Source organism: Paramacrobiotus metropolitanus, unplaced genomic scaffold (assembly GCF_019649055.1).
Source record: "Paramacrobiotus metropolitanus isolate TYO unplaced genomic scaffold, Prichtersi_v1.0 Parri_scaffold0000003, whole genome shotgun sequence".
Lineage (NCBI taxonomy): Eukaryota > Metazoa > Tardigrada > Eutardigrada > Parachela > Macrobiotidae > Paramacrobiotus > Paramacrobiotus metropolitanus.
In genome coordinates, this window is record NW_026570223.1 from 2,127,792 (window position 1) to 2,149,378 (window position 21,587).

The following is a 21,587-nucleotide window of genomic DNA, read 5'->3' on the forward strand; positions in this document are numbered from 1 at the left end:
GTAATGTAAAACATACAATGATGTATCCTTCTGCATTATGGGTTAACTCAAAAATTAATGTGGGTCAGCTTTTAGAGACAATGCTTGTGAAATTACTACACAGAAAATTTGCAATTAGAAATGTGTTTTTTCTAGGCGAGAATATTTCCGCTTTCGGCATTAATTGTGGCAAACGTATTTTTCAGATGTCTGCATTTAGCTGGTAGCCGAAAGAAAACATAGAATTACTGCATGTATTGCATGCCTTTTGTTTGGTTGCTTTATTAAAGGTGACAGCTAGCTCCTTAGTATTCCATAACTGCACTTATGTGGCTACTGTGCCTAAAATTATTTTTGTTCCAAAACATATAAAGCAGCATAAGAAACCTATGTGCACATCAGAAAAAATCAAATAATTTAAAAATCATGTAACAGTAGTAAAATAAGCAAAATCCAGTTGATGCTGCGCTAAGGTGGCAGGACAGAAACTTGGAAATTCCACCGCTCACATCTGTACAGTTCTTGTCTATCGGTAGCTTCCGCATGTAGTGTGACGAGACTAGTTTAAAGACAGGCGGTACTTCGTCACAGTAAAGGGCATGATGATATGCGTGACGTAGCCGTTACATGTGATGAACACGATCGTCCGGTTGGGTCCCTTATCGCCTCGGAATGCATCCGAATCGGACACCCACCACAGAATTCCATGGAAGCGCAGTTCACACACAGTCTTCGATGTACGGCACTCAATACTGGCGTTTCCATAGCGCCCCAGATCAGATTCAAGCCCGATGCCGGTTCAGCCGACGTCTCGACCGCTAAAAGCCCGTGCACGGGATGATAGTAGGTTCCAGCATAATTTTTAACATCGACTTTCACCACAGGAGTCTTATTGGTATGTGAAACACCTACAGGTGATAAGCTGTGGTTGATGCACTTTTCAGGAATACTTGGAGGAAGTCCCATTAAATGATCGAAGATATTATAATGCACCCGCCAAAGGAGATTGCGGGTAGTGGTTGTATAAGGACCAGCCGAGCTCGTAAATATACTGATGTTCTGATCGGGAAAAACCGAGAGCAACGATAGATAATTGTAAAATCCTCCACTGTGATCCAATGAGCGATAACCTATTAAAACACGACAGGCACTTAGCACTTACACTGACGCCGTGGACAACTTCCTTAATTTTTTCAACCTCTGCACGTGTAAAATATTATTTTACTTAACTTGGGAGTACGAGCTAAAAGCAGTAGCGTATTAAGTAATCAACAGCGACCTCTGTGTTTAGATGCAATCCATCCTAACCCGTAGCCGGCATGTTCTCTGCGTTCTCTGATGTACTCGTTCATGGTGAATGATCGACTCCCGCTGACACGAAACGCCTTTAAACCTTTGTGACTAGGGAAGCATACTCTGGGTTCCCAGGTTTCTGTGATGGAGGACGGCGATACAATCGGCATTCGTTTATACAGTGAATAATTTGCGAAGGGCTTCGGAGGCAAGTAGGCACTAGAGTAACCTCTTTCGATAAGGAAATCCATCCAAATTTTCATTGCTTTTGGAGACATGCACAAAGAGCTAAACAATAAAAACAACAACAAAAGGATAAGCGTGAAAAATGTACTGCACTTATTGTTCTATAGTAGTAGTGAATCAAACCGCCGAAAAAGAAGATCACGAAAAGGCGGCAGTTATAATACTACTAAGTAAGTACTGATATATTATCGTGTGTGTCTATACGTACAAGTTTACATGCACTGCTGTAATACACATGCCGGTAGTAAATTCATTTTGATTACAGATGCATACCACACACGGTTAACTTTGTTAAATTGGTGGGGTTTGCAAAACAAAAATTCACCAAGCCTATTACAGAATACAGATACTTGGCATTTCAACATAGGAAGTTTTTTATGATGTATAGAAGTACACTTTTGCCGGCAGTCATAAAACCCACCCCGCTGGTCCGGCTGGCTCGATTAGTGTAAGCACGTTGTCATCCAATCTGTGGTACTCTCCATTTTTCGTGAGATAGGGAGTCGCCAATTTTTCCCCAGATGAAAAATTATTCCCGGCAAATTTCACCAAGGAATTAATGCGCAACGGATCAAACAAAAACTTTTGTACCAATTCCTCCCACGAAACCGGTCTGTTCAACAAAACTTCTCCTAGTATCTCCGCAACGTGTCCTACATGTAAAAAATACAGTAGTTGATTCCTATCACTCTAAATTTCGCAAAACAAAGGTTACATGACTGTGAATAGACAGATGCTGCTTTATGTTACCTGCTACAGTGAAAACATGATTGTTATAGATGTATTTCGCTCTGTTATCTGCCAGGCGAGGAAGTTTTGCAGCAATAACCGTCAAATTCTGCCTGCTGACATTCTTATGATATCCAACCCAAAACTGTCCGAAGACTTCTAAAAAAAACAACGCGCAGAGGCCTTGCTTGTTTATCTGTTTATAGTGAAAATCGTACAACACATCGATAGGTCTGCGTATGAGAAAATACAGACTGATTGGTATACAGTTGTTTTAAGATAATATTATTAAAGATCAAATTCTAAAACACACAGCGAAATATCAAAAATTCGTTACAAATAATGGTAAATCGCGCTAACCATAAGTGGTGATATACTTACGTTAATGAACAATATAATCGATTAATACAGCTTCAAAACTTTATCACTACAATCGATGCCCTCACCACACGGCAATTCCACATAGGCACATACGGTATCTATTTAATTTTAATTAATAAAACACCCGCAAACGAATCGCCTAATCAACAAAATACCTGCTATCCCAGTACGGTGTGACATGATATCCTCTAACGTTGTATTGACAAATTGTGAGCCAGAGAAATTTAGCGCCGGGTCAATTTCCGTGATGGGAGACTGTAGCGAATACCTTATCACAAAATGTAAATCTTTAGAATACCGGCCGTAAACACAGCAACGTCGTTTGTAATAATTTTTAAGCTTTTAATCAGCCACTCGACGAAAAGAATGACAGTACAGATGCTTTGCATCTTTTAGTGTTACTAAAATTAAATAGTTTAATAAATAGCGAAGCTATCCTTTACATTTATTACGAGATGCATGAGGAAAACAAGCTAAACAAATCCGTGTTTGCAAGCTGCAGAAGTGCAGACAATCTTCCTAAATCTACATACTTACCATTAGTAGCTATATTTTTACAGTACCGAACGCTGTGTAAAACTTTTAAACATGGACGCTTAATAATAAGTCTTAATTATTTTTTATCAGCATCAGGTTTTGTTTGCTAATCCTGCTTTTTCAAGTTGTCGCATGCCGAAAATGATATGCAAGTATGGTTACTTACTGGCGGTAACCTTTCTTTTGCATAAGTTCAAGCAAATGCAGGATCAGCGTTGTAGTAAAATGTTTGGTTAGCGATCCAATACAGAACATTGTATCTTCATCAGCCAGAGTCTTCTCTTCTATATTCTTGAAACCAAAGGCTTTTGTGTATGATAAATTTTGGGCAATCCCTCGTCCATTGTTGTTCCTGGATACAACCACCACTCCCAGTCCCGCCTTATGCTGACAGTTCGAAATTTCCGCCTCCACAATAGCATCGACATCCTTTTTGGAATGTATTACACACTTTGTACAATGCCAGACCATTACCAATGTAAGCAAACTGTATAAAATTCGTATAAATAAAAACATGTTTTATACGAGTAGAGGTGTGCGTGCCGCACAGGAATGAATATGGATACATAAAACATTAACAACACCTAATAATACATTACACTGAAATTTTAACAAGTGGACGCTAAAATGCGGCAATTAAGCAATGTCATTACTGCCGCGCAGCGGTGTATGTATGGTATCATGTGTGATAACGTGCAAGCAAATTTTGGAAGACAGCACCAAGACAGCCGCCACCCAAAAAGTTATTTCAAGAAACAAGTGGGAAATATTTATAATCGTCTTGTAGAAAGATTTACGGAAGTTTACTTTGACCGGACAGTACCAGCAAAGAGACGGCAGGACTACGTTGGGTTTGTTCGGCTGGGGTGTTTATTATGGCTTTCATATGGTTTTACTTAAGATCGTCTTGCATAATATACAGCAGGCAAAATAAATCGCTATGATTGCAACCTTTGACAACATGTCGATAGATGTGCAGTAGCAGCCAGGCCGATGAGAGAACATGTGTTATTCCCATCAACACGTAACAAGTCGCCCGATGGTTGCCACTTTATTAATAAAATTGTGCAGTTTGATCGTGAGAGAACGCATTGTTCTACAGCGAGGAACAGAAAATTGTATGGTATGCTGTTTTATTATCAAATAGTAGTGTTATTATCCGGCAAACGACACCATTGGTATCCAGTACTGCACTTCTACCGTACCTCACATTCTTTGCGCTTTGATCTGATTATACACAAAATTTTTAAATGATAACTTCTATAAAGTATGAAAAAAAAACATGATTTTTTAAGCAGGCAAAAGTTGATTCGCATAATTTTGCAGTATCATAAATACTAACAAATGTTTAGGTCATTACGGTGCTCCACAAAATTGCAGGCAAAATACAACAAACAAGAGTGTGCCAGTTGCGGGTCACGCAATGCTGCGTTAATTATCAGAATATTAAATCGGGGTTTACTGCGTGAATATTATAGAATCATAATCTCATTATGCTTTCTCTTTGTCTCCAGACACATAATTATTTGATGCAGTGGTGGTCGTAGTTTCTTGATGTGTTCCCGCTTCCTGTAAATCAGTATGCAACTTACACTGGTTCACTATCTTTTGGCTGTTTGACACAACTCATGCTAACAAGTTAGCGCAGTAAATAGCTAAGTATTTGTACACGTATGCATCTTACGAAAATATCTACCGAGTAGATGCAATAGAAAATTTGTTGTTTATAAATATTTTTGTTGTTGGCAGCGCTGTAGTTCAGAGTATGTGTAGAGCGACACAAGCAAGATTACTGTCGCTGTCAGGTTTGTCAAACTTGTACCCTGAATATACTTGGGCTGTATGTCACTGTGAGTCTGTGATCCTGCGGTACGTATTACATTTTGCTAGCATTTCTTACGGTATTATAATTTTTTCCGCTATCCTTGTAGCTGTCAACATTGGTCTCGGTGCGCGTGGCGTTCTGTGAAGTGGGATTTGGCACATTCTCAGTGCGAGCATGTTGATCCGCACTGCGACTTCCGGCAACCTTGCTGGCGTCATCAACTACCCGGGCATGTTCAGCTGAACGTGCGTGAGCATCTACAGCATGTTTCTCCTAATGATGAACAAAAAAATCCTGTTTACACATAAAAAAGTTTATTCGAAGCCATAAGCACAATAATGTACTGCTACATCATAAAAGTTTATTTATTATTGAAGTTCCTATTAAACATATGGTACGATCGCGAGAAGGCGTTGTTACAACACAGGCATATGGTTTTGCGATGGTAAATCGCTGATCGCCAAAGAACTGACGGCGGGTTCTCTTACATTGTAAGTCGGTTGACCTTCGCGGTAATTGGCGCGTACATCCGAGTAGGCCTCCCGCCCACCGGGTGATGTTGCCCGACCCTCGCTTCGATGCTCCAGATTAGTGGCCGGCAGCGTTCGTGTTTCTACCTCGGTATGACCTTTAGCCGCTTCCGCTGTTCGATCATAACCCTGTAGTGAACAACTCGTTTTTACTAATTCTCTTTGTTTCAGGTTGTGGTTGAGGCGTACGGTCTTATCCCGTGCGTCCGCTTCGATGCGGTGCTGATTGCTATCGGTACGGACATTCGCAATGTTTGGCCGTTCCACATGGCGTTCGTCCCGTTCGGTGTGCGTTCGGCCCTGAAATATGAAACTGTCCAATGCATACAAGTGCTATAAACTATTATTTATTTAGAAATAGATTTTCTGACTAACATAATCGGTCCTGGCATGCGTATGTTGAGCATCGGCGTTTTTATTGTATGCCGGTTCCCGCGCCCGGTCTTTGTTGGACAAATCGGCTGGTTGACCCGAAATATTGTCACGATGATAGGATGCGGGAGCGTTACGATCCGCCAGACGATCGGCAGATGGAACACGCTGAGCGTTCTAACAATCATAATGCCCTTGAAATTTTTATGATAATTTTGAATAATATATTGTAACTAGTAACTCTGACTTTACTATGTAGGCCACTGCTAGAATTACGCGACTATTAAGAATACACCGGTGAGTATACCGTGTGATGCTCCGCGGTCACCGTCTCGTTGCGAACTGGACTAGTGGCGTAATCTTTGGTTCGCGTTTGCTCGGCCCGAGCGGCATCAGTCACATTAGCAGCTCGGTTGGACGTCAGATTCGTAGTGGTATTCAGTCCGGCTGGTGTCACCGGGCTTCGCACTTCCCGGTCATTGTGACGATCAATGTCTGTACGCAGTGTGGTTCCCTAAAAGAAACACTTATACAATATTCATTTTTATAATACAATTTGGCGCTATTGTTGACAAGTACTGCTTTGAGAAAATCTTATAGCCATCACAACAACAAAATGCAAGCGCGGGCACACTACTTCACATGTACAGTTAAAATTTAAACATTAAAAAAACAACCAAAATCTCTGTCTCCCCGGGGGTTAAAAGGCAAAGTGTTTGAGAAAATTAATTATCTGTGAAATTATCGTTACATTACTGCAGTTAAGTGCACTGACCTTTACATCCCGGTTGGTATCATACTCACGCTGTTCTCGCCCCATATTTGCCGCCGTCTTGGCGGTATCCGCATTATTACGATGACCATCCTCGGGACGAAAACCGCTCCCGTCAGCACCGGTATAATGCGTTTCATTGGCCACCCGCCGCAGGATACTGCTGTTGGTCTCCGGTGGTTGTCCGTAGTCATGCCGGGCTGCAGTGGCCGCCGCCGCGGCGTGTGCCGTATCCGGGGTATTGGTTGTGCGCGCCGCATCCGTGGTGTTGCTGATAATCAAGTCGTTATCATATTTCGGTGTGGCAGTGTCCTGCGGATTGGTACGCGGTGACTGGTTGTGCAGCCGGTAGTCATCCGTCAAATTTGCGGGTTTGGTTGCCGCAGCCGACTGGTCCCGGTTGCGGGTCGTATCGCTGGATGTATTGGAGCGATGAGCGGCGTCCTGTCGCTTACGTTCCTCTTCGGCATCATACTTCGGTACCTATAACAAATTAAATTAAAATATGCACAGCACCACTGGAAAACAGCATTACTTGTAAATAAGCGGGATTGGTGAAGAAGAGGCGAGCAATGCCCGTTGTACACTGTTATAGGTACTCGCCAGTTAGAGGTGCATGTGCACACGTACACTTTGCAGAAATGTTCTTGGTCACTCAAAATGTTGAAAAAAGTTTGGTTTTTAAAGGAGTAACTAATTTTTCTACAGCGTAATCCAGGTAACACTCAGCAGGTCAATTAGACTAATCATACAGCATTTATACCCGTACATTGACACTGTGGTCACGATCGTAGGTTTCTGCATTCTTATAGCCGGCCACGTATCCATCGTTGCGCACTTGTTCCAGATCAGGTAAATTGTGCCGGCCATCCACCGCTTTCCCGTCCGCACTAAAGCGCTGCGTGCCGGTGTAACCGGCCGGATCCGTCAACCGATCCACCACATCCGATTTCACCGGCTCCTGCAATTTTCCGAGTTCCGACATTTATAATTGTAAATTTGTAGCAATTACACAGAAGTACTTCTACTCATATTCGCCACAGATGCGGAAACAAATTGCGTATCGGTATTGTTAGAGAGAACGAATACTCAGGAGTTGAGAATATTTGGTTTAACCACAACTCCAGAACTTTCAAAAACATTGTTCAAATCTTTCAATACCGTACCGTGACACTGTTTTTGCTGGGCGTGCGACGCTGGTGCAACTTGGCAACCATGTCTTTGAAGGCTGCGTCGGGATTCGATGGGTTAGCGCTGTGTGCCAGGTCGGAAATGAAGTCCTTAAACTTATCGAATGGCATCGTTCTTTGTTCGTTACTAAAAGAGCGATAAAAATTAACTCACCGCATATTAAAATTACTGTTGCGCATTACAAGAAATTAACTAAATATATATTATTTTAAAACGCTTTGTTAATCAAACGCTATCGCGAACACTTGACCACGAAGTCTTCTCACTTACTGACTGTTATGAAATTTGCGACAGGTATTACGTGGTTTAGTAATGACCAAACGTATAAATTGTGAGTCCTTTCGCAACCCGGGAAAGCAATATATATAAATTTTTGTGGTTATCAGTTAGAAATTGATTTTATGGTGTGCGCAATAGTGAGCAATAGATTAAAGGTGGTATCAAAAATATAATGTGAATTTATATATATCGAATATAATAATATGGGTACCTGAGTATGCGTTTAAACGCAATCCCCGTATCGGTAGCCGACAGTCGATCACCCAAAACCCCGGCTTCCGACAGCCATTTATCCAGATTCTTCAATGTAATATTGTCACCATGGAAGGCGTCATCCCCGAAGCGGCCGTATTTTTCGTATTCGGACCTGATTTCGTTGACAACATTGCTATCGATACTTCCCCAGTTAATAGCCATCTTTTTCACAAAAAGATTGATATCACGAATCGTCAAAAAAATTCACAGGTTAGGTAAGAATGGACGCAAAACCAGAATACCAATCACCACACTCAAATAATGCACGATGTCCCACTGACGACTATGAACGCGAGCCTTGCATTTGCGTTGCTTAGGCACATCGGTCAGATAAACAACAAAATCAATAATGATATAATTACGTACCGCATTATTTAGCATGAATACAACAGGTAGGGAGTAACCTTTAATGCCAAATCATGGAAATTTCCATTACAAACCCACTGCTGTTATTGCAGCACAAGAAAAAGATGATAACAACAACGACATCTACAGAGTACTGTACAACGCACTTAAAAAGGGCAGTTGCGTACAAACAAATCACGCTCCGTGTTCTAAAGGTGTACAAGCTCACAAATATCTGCAGCAAACTGCTCCCTTTCCCAATGCATAAAATTTTTAAAAAAAATGCTATCAATAATCACAATCATTTCGCCCACAAAACAATTGCTCGGGTATGAAAAAAATGAGATCGGAACATGAGTTGATAACACAGCGTAATTGTTGGCGATTTTAAAGTGCGCACTTCTGTAAATTCTCCTCCCAACGGCATTCTAAAGCGCCAATTTTTTTACACAATTTAGCTTTGATTTTTCCTGTAAGATTTCAGCCGGATTAACACTGCTGTCAGTTGCCTGTTCTGCCACCTGCAGGGACTTGGCCGCTTGTCGTTTGGCCAGTTGGGTTTGGAAAAAGGTCGCCTTCTTGATCTCCGTCTGCACTTTATTTAACCTACAAATCACAACCTTTGCAAATTAAACACATTACTGCACCAACAATATAAAATCGAACGGTTTACAATCCAAGCTGTACGAGCTGCTGCTGTCGTACGCTGTTTTGCAGATTCAGAAATAAACTGTAGCAAATTGCAATAAATTTGGGCATTTAAACGCTTTAATTATAATAGTCCGAACTGCTGTTTTGCTTCTGATAACACCGATTTAAAACCGAACACTAACTTACACCGCAGTTTTTTCAGCAGTGTTCGATTTAGTTGGGATCTGTGGTGGCGGTGTCGGGAGCAGAGGTTGTTTTTCTGAAACAACAAAGTTCAATAACAACACCCATTTTAATTAATACTGTGTCCGTAAGATCAATAAGATAAAGTATAATAATTATATAGATACGTAAGTAAAAATAAGTACTGTACTCGTATCTCTTTATATGGAACTGTTACTTACTGGATGGCACGCTGTCAACCGCTTTTTCCTTTGTACCTTCGGTAGACGATGATGCCGGTATTTTTTTCTTGTTGGCAACTGACCGTGTATTTACAGACTTCTTGGCGCGACTCGATCTTGTATTAATAACTGCTGGAATTTCTTCCGCCACTTCAGCTTCATCTGCTGATGTAATGGGTGAGGCTGACAACACTCTCTTCCGATTGACCGTTTTGGTCATGGCCACAACGTCCGGTGTGCTGGTTCGCAGCGGCTGCGCCCTAACGCAAAGTACAAGCACCATGTATACTGTGCTGCATGTAGAAATAAAGCTAATTGTATTGTATCATATGTATGACCTTAATAATTACTTTAAAAATGACCGATCAGTCTACTGCACTGCTAAAGAGCAGTTACGAAATAATTCGCTTTTAAGAAACTTATTTTGATATCTCACCCTTCAGTTTCGTTTGCAGCGCCAGGTGCTTCATCTCGATCTTCCTCCAGCAAATCGATTTGTTTAGCGGCAGTGACAGCGCCACCGGCCACGGACGCCGTTTTCTTTGCACCTGCCGGTATTCTGCAAAGAAAAACACTCTACAGATACCAAGAAAAGGTCACAGCGCTAGCACTATCTGACTAGCGAGTGCCTGAGGTTTTGTCTGCTCTTGAATAAACTAAGCTTTACCACAATATAAAAACGACTGAAAAACACGTCATTCAGAAAGCAATCTCTTCATTGTTTGTTTGTTACCAAAACAATATTTTGCAAAGGATCTGCAGAAATGAGTAAAGAATGTGAATAAAACAAATCATACATACATACTTTTTCTTGCGACCTCCCTTGGTTTTCGTTTTGTTTTGAGCACTCTCAGGCTGTGTAGCTTTCGCCGTCTTATGATCTTCGCCATGCTCGAGGAAATGTTCGCGATGGATTATCCGGTTGCAAAGGTCACACGTGATCATGGCTCGGGCTCGGCGAGTCTGCTCGTCTTCTTCACTCTCCGAGGCAAGTTTTTCCGCGCTTTTACGAAGTCTCTTACCACGACCATTCTGCGAACCGTTTCTTTTCCTAGTACTGAGCTTACTCTGGCTGCTGCGCTCTTCACTCTCGAATGAATTAATGATCTCCTTCCGACCATTAAACTGGACGTGGCTGTTCTTTTTTTCACCATTTTCAACTTGTATGGGAACTTTCTCGGATTCTTCAGCATAATCATTCGATTGTATATCGTTGCTTGAGGCACCGTTTGTTTTTCCGTCGGCATTGGCATTACCAATTTGGGTTTCTGATTCGTCATTCTGGACGATACTGGGTGCAATCTCGGGACTTGGGCAAAACCGCTTTCGTGGCAGTCGTCGGTGATCTCTTCTGCAGCTCTGTTTTCTTTGACTTCCTTACCAAATTGGCAAACTTTTAGATGACGATAAAGGTCTGTACTTTTCCGGAACTGCTTGGTGCATCCGGCATTTTCGCAGCGAACCTTGTAATCTTTTTTCGTTACCGCAAACCAGCGCTAAAATGCAGAAACATATCTTACAGATAGAAGTATTGAAAAGACATACAATACATATACAATACACGATATTGTTGGACTTGTAAACAATACTGCATATGGGTAAACGTGTATTGCACTGAATATACCGGTAGATACAAGATATTAGTATTGATGGAATTTCGATATACGAGTACAATAATATTTGTCATACAATATACATCAATATTTGTTATAAATCCTTTTCCCCTACAATTATTATTATTTATGTGTTAAATTTTGTCGCAGTCCTTTTTTAAAACTATTTTTATAAATCCTTAAGTTGTCCCGCAAAGCCGAAAAATTTACCGCCTTGCGCTCCTGTAGAGTAAATGTTTCCTGTTCCGATAGCAGCAATCCATTATGGCATTGGTCAAAGTGATCCATTGTGGTCGAAGATTTATTACACCGCAGGCAGCACAACGGCTCCGCAGGCGGATCGGGAGATTTCGCCGGCACTACGACACACTGCGGGGCTGACGTAACCGGTGCTGCAGCTTTATCAATGATATCCAGAACTGCCCGTGGCTCCGAATTGGCTCTTCGCTCGAACGCCCGAAACAGCTTTTTATTCGACCCAATGGAAATACTGTCGTCGGAGCGTGACGAGGACGAGGAAGAGTGCGAAGATGACCGGCTATCGTCACTGCTGTCCGATGTTGATGACATCGATGTATCCGAAACACACGCAGACCGACCATTCTCCTGAAAAAATTTTTTGATTACGGGAAATACTGTAACCAAGCCATTTTTGCAATAATTTTTCACACCAAAGACTGAAAAAACTCGGTAGGCAGAACTTCTGCAAATATAGATATTTTATTCATAACTGCGCATAATTCTGTCTCATACCATTGGCGGGGCCGGCACATCAACACTTTCGCTTTCCGGGTTTTAGGCTTAGCGGAAGGTGGTTCCGGGAGACGGTACCGTCGATTGCGCTTAATAATTTGTTGCAGCATAGCCAGTTTATTCAGAGCTGTTTCCATTCGGCGACGCAGATCGTCCGGTGGTATGGCTATTCTGTCCAGTTGAAACAAAAGGTCACGAACAAAACACAATAAAAAAAATAGCTCATCAAAAATAAACAAACAAAGCATCTTAAAGCAAAATAAATTGTATGCATACTAGTGTAACTGTGGCAGAAATGCAAAGAAAAGCCAAACTCATGCAACAACAATGACGTAACCATAATAGCCATACTTTCTGTGCATCAGTTCTATGCAATCAACATGGCGTATATATATCACTGCTGTGTTTGTTAATTAATTTTGGTAATTGGACCGTCACCCGCATTAACAATACTCTGCTTACTTCTGCAATAATATCGTACGTTATTTCAACTAACACATGTACAATACATATGTACGTGTAGACTCAGTGTAATTACCAAACCAGTACTAAAACAAAGTACGAAACTGAAATAAAGTTAATTGTACGGTATCTTTATATCTATATATATATATGCTGTTAATCTGGATCATAAAAATTATGAAGATATAAAAATTCGCGACAACTTTATAAAAATGTCGATGCGTTACAGTACATAAATGAGTAATCAGACGTAATTCACGTAATGCTCGTATCTTACATGTAAGTTTGCATAATGAAGTTATGAATCTCGTCGAAGCTGACGCCAACATCATTGGATTCCTGTGACTGGATGAGCTCATTCACTGCGCACAACACCGCATTCTGAACATCGTCCGGCCTGGTGATGGTGAAGCGGCGCTGTTTTTTGTAGTCGGCGCAATCAAAAAGGATGTCCGAATAGAATTTGTTGGTGGTTGCCGTATGATCAGGCAGTCGATAAAGATGTCCAGCCGCCACGCAAATCTCCAGATTCTTTTCAAAGATGCCAGAATCATAATTAAAATCGGCATTGGCTTGCAGTTCTTGAATAACGCGGAAAATACTGGGGCTCTTCTCCTGTTTTTTAATAGTCGAAATGGCATCTTGAATGTACTCCAAATACCACTGGTCAACTTGTACATGAGGCTGGGCACTGTCGTCGTTACCCATATTAACCGCTAAAAACTAGCGCGGCAGAGCAATTTGTAAGAAATTACGAATTCGAAGGAAAGACAGTAATACCAATTATAAGATCATCATCAACGTAGAGAACAGATACGAAGTATCGAAAGATTCCACAGTGTAAGAGCTTTCACGTAGGCTGTATATTACAGCAGCATTAAATTAAAATCAACTATTTCGCTTAAAAACATAGATTTACGATTTCTCTCGACATGTATAAAAGTTTTCGACATGTGATTGATGTGAAACGGTGCCGTACGCACACGTACTACAGGCAACATAAGAAAACGACACTGATGGTCAGAAAGGTACAGTATCTGTTTCTCTGAATCGACATCCTGTTTTACGAATTCTATCTCTGTTTAGTACGGCATTAAATCTCGTTGCACACATTCACCAATCTTCCTTTATCGGCTGATTGTACGTTGTTTGTTAAACGCGGAGTCAGAAATTTTCTAAACAATAAAAGTAACACTGCAGCTGTAGAGATCGCGGACGTCTAATGAAAAATGTCCGGCTTTGTCATTACTCATACTACGGGAATGTGCATCTTTACAGTCTACAGTTCTTTACAGCTGACAACCGCTATATATAATTCATCTCAGAATGCCATGCTTTAATTTATTAAAGAAAGCCACTGAACTTGAAGCAAATAGTATAATACTGTAAAAGGGGCCAACGGCATCTCACGGCAGCTTCCATTAATCTAAAACATTTAAAACTCTGGGACTGCCGAGCAGACAAGGTAATATAGCAATAATAATATATGTAACCCTTGAAAGATTGCGTATCACAAAGATTCAAAACTTTATAATATATTGTACAAACTTGGGGTAAGAATAACTGACTCTCACCAAAAAAAGATCACTGAAAAGATGGATTCTCATTCATCCCACTCCTCCTTGATTTTGTCACTTTTCCCCGGCTTGGCATGTTGAACCGAGCAATGACGCACAATCTTTTTCACCAGCGCCGTACTGACCACTTTCTCTCTGTCACCCCCTTCCAAGACAAACTCCTCTCCTTTCGTAATAAATTCCATGCAGGCCTTTTCCAAGGTCTCCAGTTCATACTCCTCTGCAAGCACCAGCAAACGTGCAGCACTTTTCGAATTGACCGCGTTCACCAAATGCCCCTCGCAGATATCCTTCAAATCATCAATCTCATAGTTGGCTGCCGCCACCAACAACGGCTCAGCGACCGGCTCCACCCGCTCGACACCAGAGTAATAAATGAACTCCAGCAAAATGTCCAAAACCTCCCCGTTCAAATCAGCCATCTCGCGGGTGGCGGATGCATCGGCTTCCTCCTCGTCGAAGATCAGCGCGAACATGGGTGAATGGGCGCTCAGAATGCCGCGGTGGACGGGAATCGCCTGACCATCGTTGGACAACAGGGTGAAATCGGCGAATTCCCGGGAGTGATACAGGTCACGGTAGCGTAGCAGCGCGGCTTCGTGCAGCGGATGCGGAACCATACTGCCGGGCAGATCTTTGGAAATAGTGCGAGACGGTCGTTCGATCAGGAAACGGATCTGGCAGCGAAGGATGAGGGTGCCGTTGACCAGAAGACAATGACGAGCGGCCCCGAAGAGACGAGTGTGCGGTATACCGCTGCCTTCGAAACCCCAGGTGGCACTGTTGGCAGCGAACGTGCGTCCCAGCCGCTCTTCTCCCACGGTGTAGGCACATTCCCCGGCTTTGTTCAGAACCCTTCAAAGGCAAGCAAACTAAAGCTTTAAACAGACTCGCAATAATGAAGGGTAACTGCTTCATTACCATCCTTTCATGGAACCGGACCAGGTACGTATACGCTAAAAGGTCAAGGCAGCTAGTTAATTTTGATAAATTTCCTTATTATACAAAACTGTATAGTCGGAAATCCAGTTTAATCGTAGTGCATATGAATACTGTTGTCTCCTTCATATGCACTACGGTTTAATACTTGCACTTATGAGTTGCCAAAAGCGAACTTCAAAACAGTCTTTCCATTAAAACGAACCTACCTTGTTATGATTAGCCTTTCCATAATGCATATACGTATATAACTAATTCACTTTTCGAGCAATGGTCAGAAAATATCTCTAAAAAAATTTAAAGATCCAACGTAACAGCCAACCAAATTAAACACTATTAATATACTGCCTCAAAGTACTTACTACTGCTTAATTTAAAAGGCGAGAAGTTCAGAACGGCTCCGGCTTCATATCATCTGACTTATAGCACATACTAAAAATCTGTTTACAAAAAAATGAATTTGCAAGGAAACGTAGTTACGGTATAAGTATTAAAATAAACGCAGAATGTTAAAATGCACAAACTAAAATGTAAATAAGAGTCGAATGTGAAAAAGAATCTTTTTCAATCAAAAGAATCTGATGACATTACAGTAATTGTGTCTTGCAACCAGCAGGCACAATATTACAACATTGTATCGTACTACTCGAGAAAACAATAATAATAATAAGAAAATTATAAAAGCACATTTTTATCCAGATAACTTGATAAACGCAATCCTTACATTATCGTTATTTCAGCTGGAAATTCGTCGTCACCGCTGTAGTCGTCATTAGGATTAGGGGAATTCAAAAGGGATACGTAAACGGCAGCACGATGTGATTGTAAACCGTCTTGCACCGGTGTCGTCGATTTCCTCGCGCTAGTGCTGCTCTTTCGGCCAGTCGTCTTCCCTTCGCAATTCTCACTGACAATGTGGCACGGCTTGACCATCAGAATCCAGCGAGCATCATGTCCATGCAGTCCCAATTCTGCCATGGAAATACCACGGGATGATAAGAAAGTCGTTTTACTACGCAGAAAGGGAAAGTTGTCGATGCTCCAGTCTAGACAAACATTCACCACGCTGCTGTCGGATTTGTCGTGGCACTTCGCAGAAAAACCTGGTGTTCTCCTCGACGCTCCATTTAGGATTAATTACTCTTCGGCTGGATCAATCTAACCATAAGATATATTTAAAACGCAGGGCATGACCGCAGGGCATACACACTTGAATAATTAAATTTTGTAAAGGGCGATTTAATTCATTGCAAAAGTTCCAAGATTTCCGCAATAAAGCGGCTAATTATAACCAGGCATAGGAATAAGGATGCCAGTCTAATCACCGTGAGTGAAAAGACCGAAAGCCGAAGGAAGTGAGTTGAGGATATGAGTCACTGACCAATGGACTGCCAGTCTGCTCGTCTTTGGCCCAGCGCCAGAATTCCCCAGTGACTCATCGATGACGACACCTTGCCTGTCTGCCGCCATTAGTGCAAGTGCAGAATTCTGACAACGTTTGAGTTTAATTTTTGCAGTTTTTAAGGCAGTTTATCACCGCTCGGCACTTAACACCGTTCAGAAGAACCGATAGTTCCCTTCAAGAACTGGATGATACATTTTCGCTTTGAATTATTTATCACCTCAACTTGCCCAGTATGTTATAAAGATGATCCAAAGGACAAACCGGAATTAACTATTAATTATGTACGTGATATTCACTGTTCTTCGGCTTCTAGCCACTATTCCGTTGTGATTCTGATCGTCATATTGACCGCTCGCGGTTGGCTTAGTTTACTTGTTTCAAAGTATAGTAAGTACTTTACCGCGCAGTACTGAATCTGATTACGTTATAGTACAATTTTGTTTTTTACTTGATGTGGTAGATGGTGATTGATTGTTCATTGAGTTATCCTTGGTCATAGCAGCTCGGAATGAAGTTGCATCCTGATTTTGGGTATCCGTTCATGAGCTCATCCCAGATTTTCTGTTATCTATAAACTTTACTGGGACTACACTGGATTGAATTTCGCGCAGTTGGTAAGTAAAACTTTATAAAAGAGAAATAATTACACATAAATAACGTACTTCATACGAAATTCTACATGAGATAGGTAGCATTGTGTTGACGTGTCTGTTAAAAATGGCTTTCTGGCTTGAATAATAATATCTTTTAGATTCAGTTTTCGTCGTAATACAAAAGAAACGCGTCGCTAAATATCACAAGTCATATCCTGCTCATAATCGCGCACAAAGCAAGAATACAGTTTATTCTGATTGTGCAAAATATCCAACAGAAACAAGAACGTACAAAATGAGATTGCGTACTCTGTACAGATCCCACAAAAAATCATTGGACCAATAATACGGAAACAAAGGAGTATGCTGACATTATTAATACTAGTCACAAGAATTTACTACACAAATACTTCACGTTTGATTTTTTTGTTTTGCAACGCGCAGCAATAAAATAAGGCTAACAATAAGCACGGAATATACTTACTAAATACGTATACATGTCGAAATACCAGTAAAACATTCAGCGGGCTCTTCAAAGAACCATTCGTAGTTACTGGAGCATTTTCCTTCTCGAGTATTCAATCGTCCCGCTCCGTCTGCACTGCTTCAACAAGTTACGGCGGTTAAGCCATAACAACAAGACCTTTGCCTCCCATATGCTCGCGTTCGCTGTGCACCGCAATCAGCGCAAGAATCTGAAAGGTAGCAACAAGCTCAAAATTAACAACGCCCTTGCTTTACGGTAAATGCTAGTAAGACACTCCGGCATAGCAACTTACGTTAAAGAAGATCAGTATGCCGAATACAATGATGTTCGCCAGAAACGAAGCTCGAATATCCGCTGGAACCTAATAAAAAAGGCAAACATGTACTTTATTGTTTATTCATTATTGGTTAATAACGGTGTGCTCACAAGTCAGTGCCGTGACGACAGATAGCATCACAGCTTAAAGTGCAAGAAATCGTTTTTACTGAAAGCGTGGACCGATAAGGCGCTGGCTTAATAAGAATGCTAGTTTGTCATCGCGAGAAATTAACAAACGACAGAAGCATGGATTCTGCAGATGTGACAGGTTTACCTGACTTGAGCTGGCCTCGGTCAATGTGTAGTAGTAGATGTTCCAGCACACGAAGGCGATCTGGTACAGGATATACACCAGGAAGATGATGATCCACACGCTCAGCCAGCCCGGGTTATTCTGTAAAGATCACAACCACCGTGAATGCAATACTAAATCAACATTCACGGTCTTACATCATGGTTGACACAACCAAGAGGTGATCAGTCAACGCACACTAGTATGTCACAAATGTCAATCATGTGAAAACTGAACCGGAAGTTGATACGAGCTAGGGTTCAAGTGTACTGCGCAAAAGGAAAAATCCCTATTTCTATGGGAATGCCGGCATCTGAGTAGCTTAGCTCTATGATACGAACATACAGTACTCACTCGCGAAGTCCTGACAGCACTGATAGGCAAGTCAGACCGCAAGACGAGGAAAACAGCACAACAGACACGCCTTAGCGTTGCCAGGAAACAACATCACAAGAAACCCGAAAACGTATTTGCCAAAATTGTAAACAGAACTAGTAGCTACTGCCTACCGTATCCTACTGTCATCCTATATTCAATTTAAAAGCTACTTACTCCACTTCGGAAACATTTTGGATTGAAAAATAACATAAAGCTTTACTACTCTAGTGTTACAAAATTAAATTGCGCCGCGCTAATATATTATTATTTATATTACCGAACACTGGTAATACTTACGGGTTACCGTTTACCAGTTAGACTATTCAGTGTAATTGTTAGTACTTACTTAATAACATGAAAGCTACAGCATTTCAAAAACGCAGGGATTTGCAAATTGCAGATACAAATTCAGCAATCATTTTTATACGAGCAGTCTGCAAAGTTGAGTGCAAACTAGCAGAGAAAAATTACTGATCGTAATTACCTCGTTTGCCAATGTCTATATACGGTATACGTAATTTTGCCGACATCCGTATACGGTTTAATTTCACTAAAACTACATGCACCTTCAACAATCCAATTATCAGAGCGATTGCCGCGATAAACAGGAAAACCGCTCCAATAAAGCTGATGATGCGTGACCAGGCGATGTACGTGGGAACGACCCAATAGTCATGGACATTGAACACCAACAGAAGGATGGCCAGGGCCTGAAAATGCAGAATATATTTCATATTTCTCCTTCAATAATTATTAATTTTAACACAATAAAGTCAGTTCGAGTAGTTAAATTGCATAACGATTTGCCAAACCGTATCATTTGGTTAAGTCGCGCAGTCGGTATACTTACGAAGGTGTAGAATGCTGCAAAAAAGCAGCCTGTCTTCAGAGAGCACAGCAGACAGGATTTTATCAGACCCATTTTTGCGGATTGGTTTGAGAATGAGATTATTCTTCAGGGTATCACGAATGCAGTTCTAGTGGTTCATAAAATAACGATCTCACTTTGAATTTTGCGTAGCACAACTGTTACAGTAATAATGAAAATCCCAAAAGTGAAAATTTCAAGGAAACAGGAAACAGCATTAAATTGCTACTAAATTGTAAAAGTTCGACGCGGAATAATTTGCACACTGGCCCTTGCCCCATGGCTAGCTCTGTATGGACGGGATTGTTATCGGAAACCGGATCGCTCGCCTTTGATTGGATCCGGTCATACAACTCCACCTCCCGTTCATGTGGGGATTTACCATTGTTGTACGCTTTTATGTGTCCACACGGCTCAGGGTGAGATGCAAAGTGCAGGCCGGAATGCAAATTCCTGCATGATTAAGGGGCTCCGAGCACAGTAACCATACAGTAGCTAGACTCGAAAGGCACTTTAAATGCGTTCTGTACGATACAGAGCCGGAAGTTCTGTAATTTTTCGATCACACCCCCCTACCTCTGATTGGACGGCCGAGTTAAAGTGTTCTGTATCTAAAAGGAACTCTCCTAGCTCCGTTACGATACAGAACTCGCATTTCTTGCTACGTCAAAGTTATTTTAGATGTGGGTGCACAGTCCGCTGTACGTCCAAGTCCTATTTTTAATTTTCAAGTTTTGAGGGTGTAATTAAAGGGAGTTTAATTGTTTCTATCGAATCAACATTCCAGTTCTGCTGTGTTCACTGATTTTAGCTGCCTCCGACTGTGCATGTTTGAATTTGTATCGTGGCAACAAGCAGCTTCGCCATAGCCGTCAGCGCGAGGAATACCTCAGCGTACTTTACATGCAATGGCCTTTCGCTTCTTCACCAGTCGTTTGATTTCTTAACTTAACAAAACTTCAGATCGCCAGAAAAACAGAAAGGAAACTGCCACAAAATTGTTGTGAAAATGAATAAATCGTTGACCAATTCAACTGCGGTAACTGGGCGCTTTAGAAACCGTGGTCTCGTTGCTCTGTAACGCTCTATAAGATTCAGCGCTGTACCATTGGTAGATTCACTTTTACAGAACTCCCGGCTCTGTATCTTACAGAACACATTTAAAGTCCGTTTCGAGTAGTACTAGTAGCGTTGCGAACTTCACTTGTGATTATTACAAAGGACATTCCAAAAATGATTTTCCCTACTTTGTATCTCCCTTCAAAAACGCATTCAGCTTTTATTAGCCATATTGTTAGAAAAGTCCTTCACTAAGGAACCGAAACAAAACATAACTCACCTAAACTCCACTAAAACAGAAAAAAACTGCGGAGAAAACCATGAAGGGTCTTACGCACTTTTTCCCGTGATTTCCGCGGACTAATTTTGCAATTTTTCTCAATCGCCTCGCCAACTTTTTGAGAAACACAAAATGTGGTAACGTTAGAAATTCTTTCTTCTAACAAAAGAAATTTTAAAATAAAATGATGTGGTCCATCCGCTTTTGAGGGAAAATTGAAAGTGTCTGGGAGTAGGTACCAAAAACAGAAAGCTTCTTAGCTTCCTTACGGTAAAAAAGTGACAAAATTCATTAAAAAATTTATTTGTGCCGGTGAGAAGTAAACTTCTTCTTCTTTGGTATCTTAGGTGCGCACGAGTGGCCATAAAATGCGTTTTCTTTTAATACATGGAACGATGTATTCACAGAAGCGAGAAGGCTAAAAACCGAGAACTTTGGTGTCCTACAAAAAATAAATGTTTACCTCAAACTCGGAGCTTTTCAAAGCGTTCTGCTAACTTCGTAATAACACTAACACTATTTGCAGTTGATACTTAAAAGTAATCGTCGAAATAATTTCAAAGACGAAACTGAAAATAAAAGAATGATTTCCAAAAGGACCTGAAAAACTGCAAACGTACCTCAAGGATTTCGGTTTTTCGTTTTCCCTATTCTTCACCGAAACCTTTAATTGTCGTTTCCTCGGATAGGTTACATAATGGTTTATCCAAGAAAAAACATATCATTTCTGCTGACGGAGAGGTAAAACAGGGAAAATTATTTTTGGAATGTCCT

General features: G+C 41.2%; 5 protein-coding genes across 5 annotated transcripts; all 5 read right to left on the reverse strand.

Annotated features, from left to right (window-relative positions):
- Window positions 1–564: 564 nt before the first annotated feature.
- LOC129593817 (uncharacterized) lies at window positions 565–3,910 on the reverse strand. Its single transcript, XM_055490291.1, has 6 exons — window positions 3,332–3,910; window positions 2,784–2,896; window positions 2,269–2,406; window positions 1,940–2,171; window positions 1,259–1,560; window positions 565–1,109 (listed from the first exon to the last, which is right to left on the reverse strand). The coding sequence occupies exons 1-6, from the start codon at window positions 3,679–3,681 to the stop codon at window positions 565–567; spliced, it is 1,680 nt and encodes a 559-aa protein (XP_055346266.1). The 5' UTR covers window positions 3,682–3,910.
- A 436-nt stretch (window positions 3,911–4,346) lies between these two features.
- On the reverse strand, window positions 4,347–8,695 carry LOC129593070 (dentin sialophosphoprotein-like). Its single transcript, XM_055489258.1, has 10 exons — window positions 8,346–8,695; window positions 7,831–7,981; window positions 7,434–7,625; window positions 6,668–7,147; window positions 6,200–6,406; window positions 5,896–6,069; window positions 5,710–5,820; window positions 5,479–5,649; window positions 5,066–5,263; window positions 4,347–4,734 (listed from the first exon to the last, which is right to left on the reverse strand). The coding sequence occupies exons 1-10, from the start codon at window positions 8,549–8,551 to the stop codon at window positions 4,657–4,659; spliced, it is 1,968 nt and encodes a 655-aa protein (XP_055345233.1). The 5' UTR covers window positions 8,552–8,695; the 3' UTR covers window positions 4,347–4,656.
- A 132-nt stretch (window positions 8,696–8,827) lies between these two features.
- LOC129593825 (uncharacterized) lies at window positions 8,828–13,559 on the reverse strand. Its single transcript, XM_055490303.1, has 9 exons — window positions 12,895–13,559; window positions 12,074–12,326; window positions 11,613–12,008; window positions 11,111–11,285; window positions 10,595–11,057; window positions 10,226–10,348; window positions 9,790–10,049; window positions 9,572–9,644; window positions 8,828–9,340 (listed from the first exon to the last, which is right to left on the reverse strand). The coding sequence occupies exons 1-9, from the start codon at window positions 13,323–13,325 to the stop codon at window positions 9,163–9,165; spliced, it is 2,352 nt and encodes a 783-aa protein (XP_055346278.1). The 5' UTR covers window positions 13,326–13,559; the 3' UTR covers window positions 8,828–9,162.
- Window positions 13,560–13,952: 393 nt separating this feature from the next.
- On the reverse strand, window positions 13,953–16,223 carry LOC129596479 (speckle-type POZ protein-like). Its single transcript, XM_055493777.1, has 2 exons — window positions 15,858–16,223; window positions 13,953–15,049 (listed from the first exon to the last, which is right to left on the reverse strand). Exons 1-2 carry the CDS (start codon window positions 16,109–16,111, stop codon window positions 14,221–14,223), a joined length of 1,083 nt encoding a protein of 360 aa, XP_055349752.1. The 5' UTR covers window positions 16,112–16,223; the 3' UTR covers window positions 13,953–14,220.
- A 1,145-nt stretch (window positions 16,224–17,368) lies between these two features.
- LOC129598835 (uncharacterized) lies at window positions 17,369–19,958 on the reverse strand. The gene is made up of 5 exons (XM_055496918.1): window positions 19,457–19,958; window positions 19,173–19,316; window positions 18,211–18,330; window positions 17,911–17,979; window positions 17,369–17,826 (listed from the first exon to the last, which is right to left on the reverse strand). Exons 1-5 carry the CDS (start codon window positions 19,526–19,528, stop codon window positions 17,755–17,757), a joined length of 477 nt encoding a protein of 158 aa, XP_055352893.1. The 5' UTR covers window positions 19,529–19,958; the 3' UTR covers window positions 17,369–17,754.
- Window positions 19,959–21,587: the final 1,629 nt, after the last annotated feature.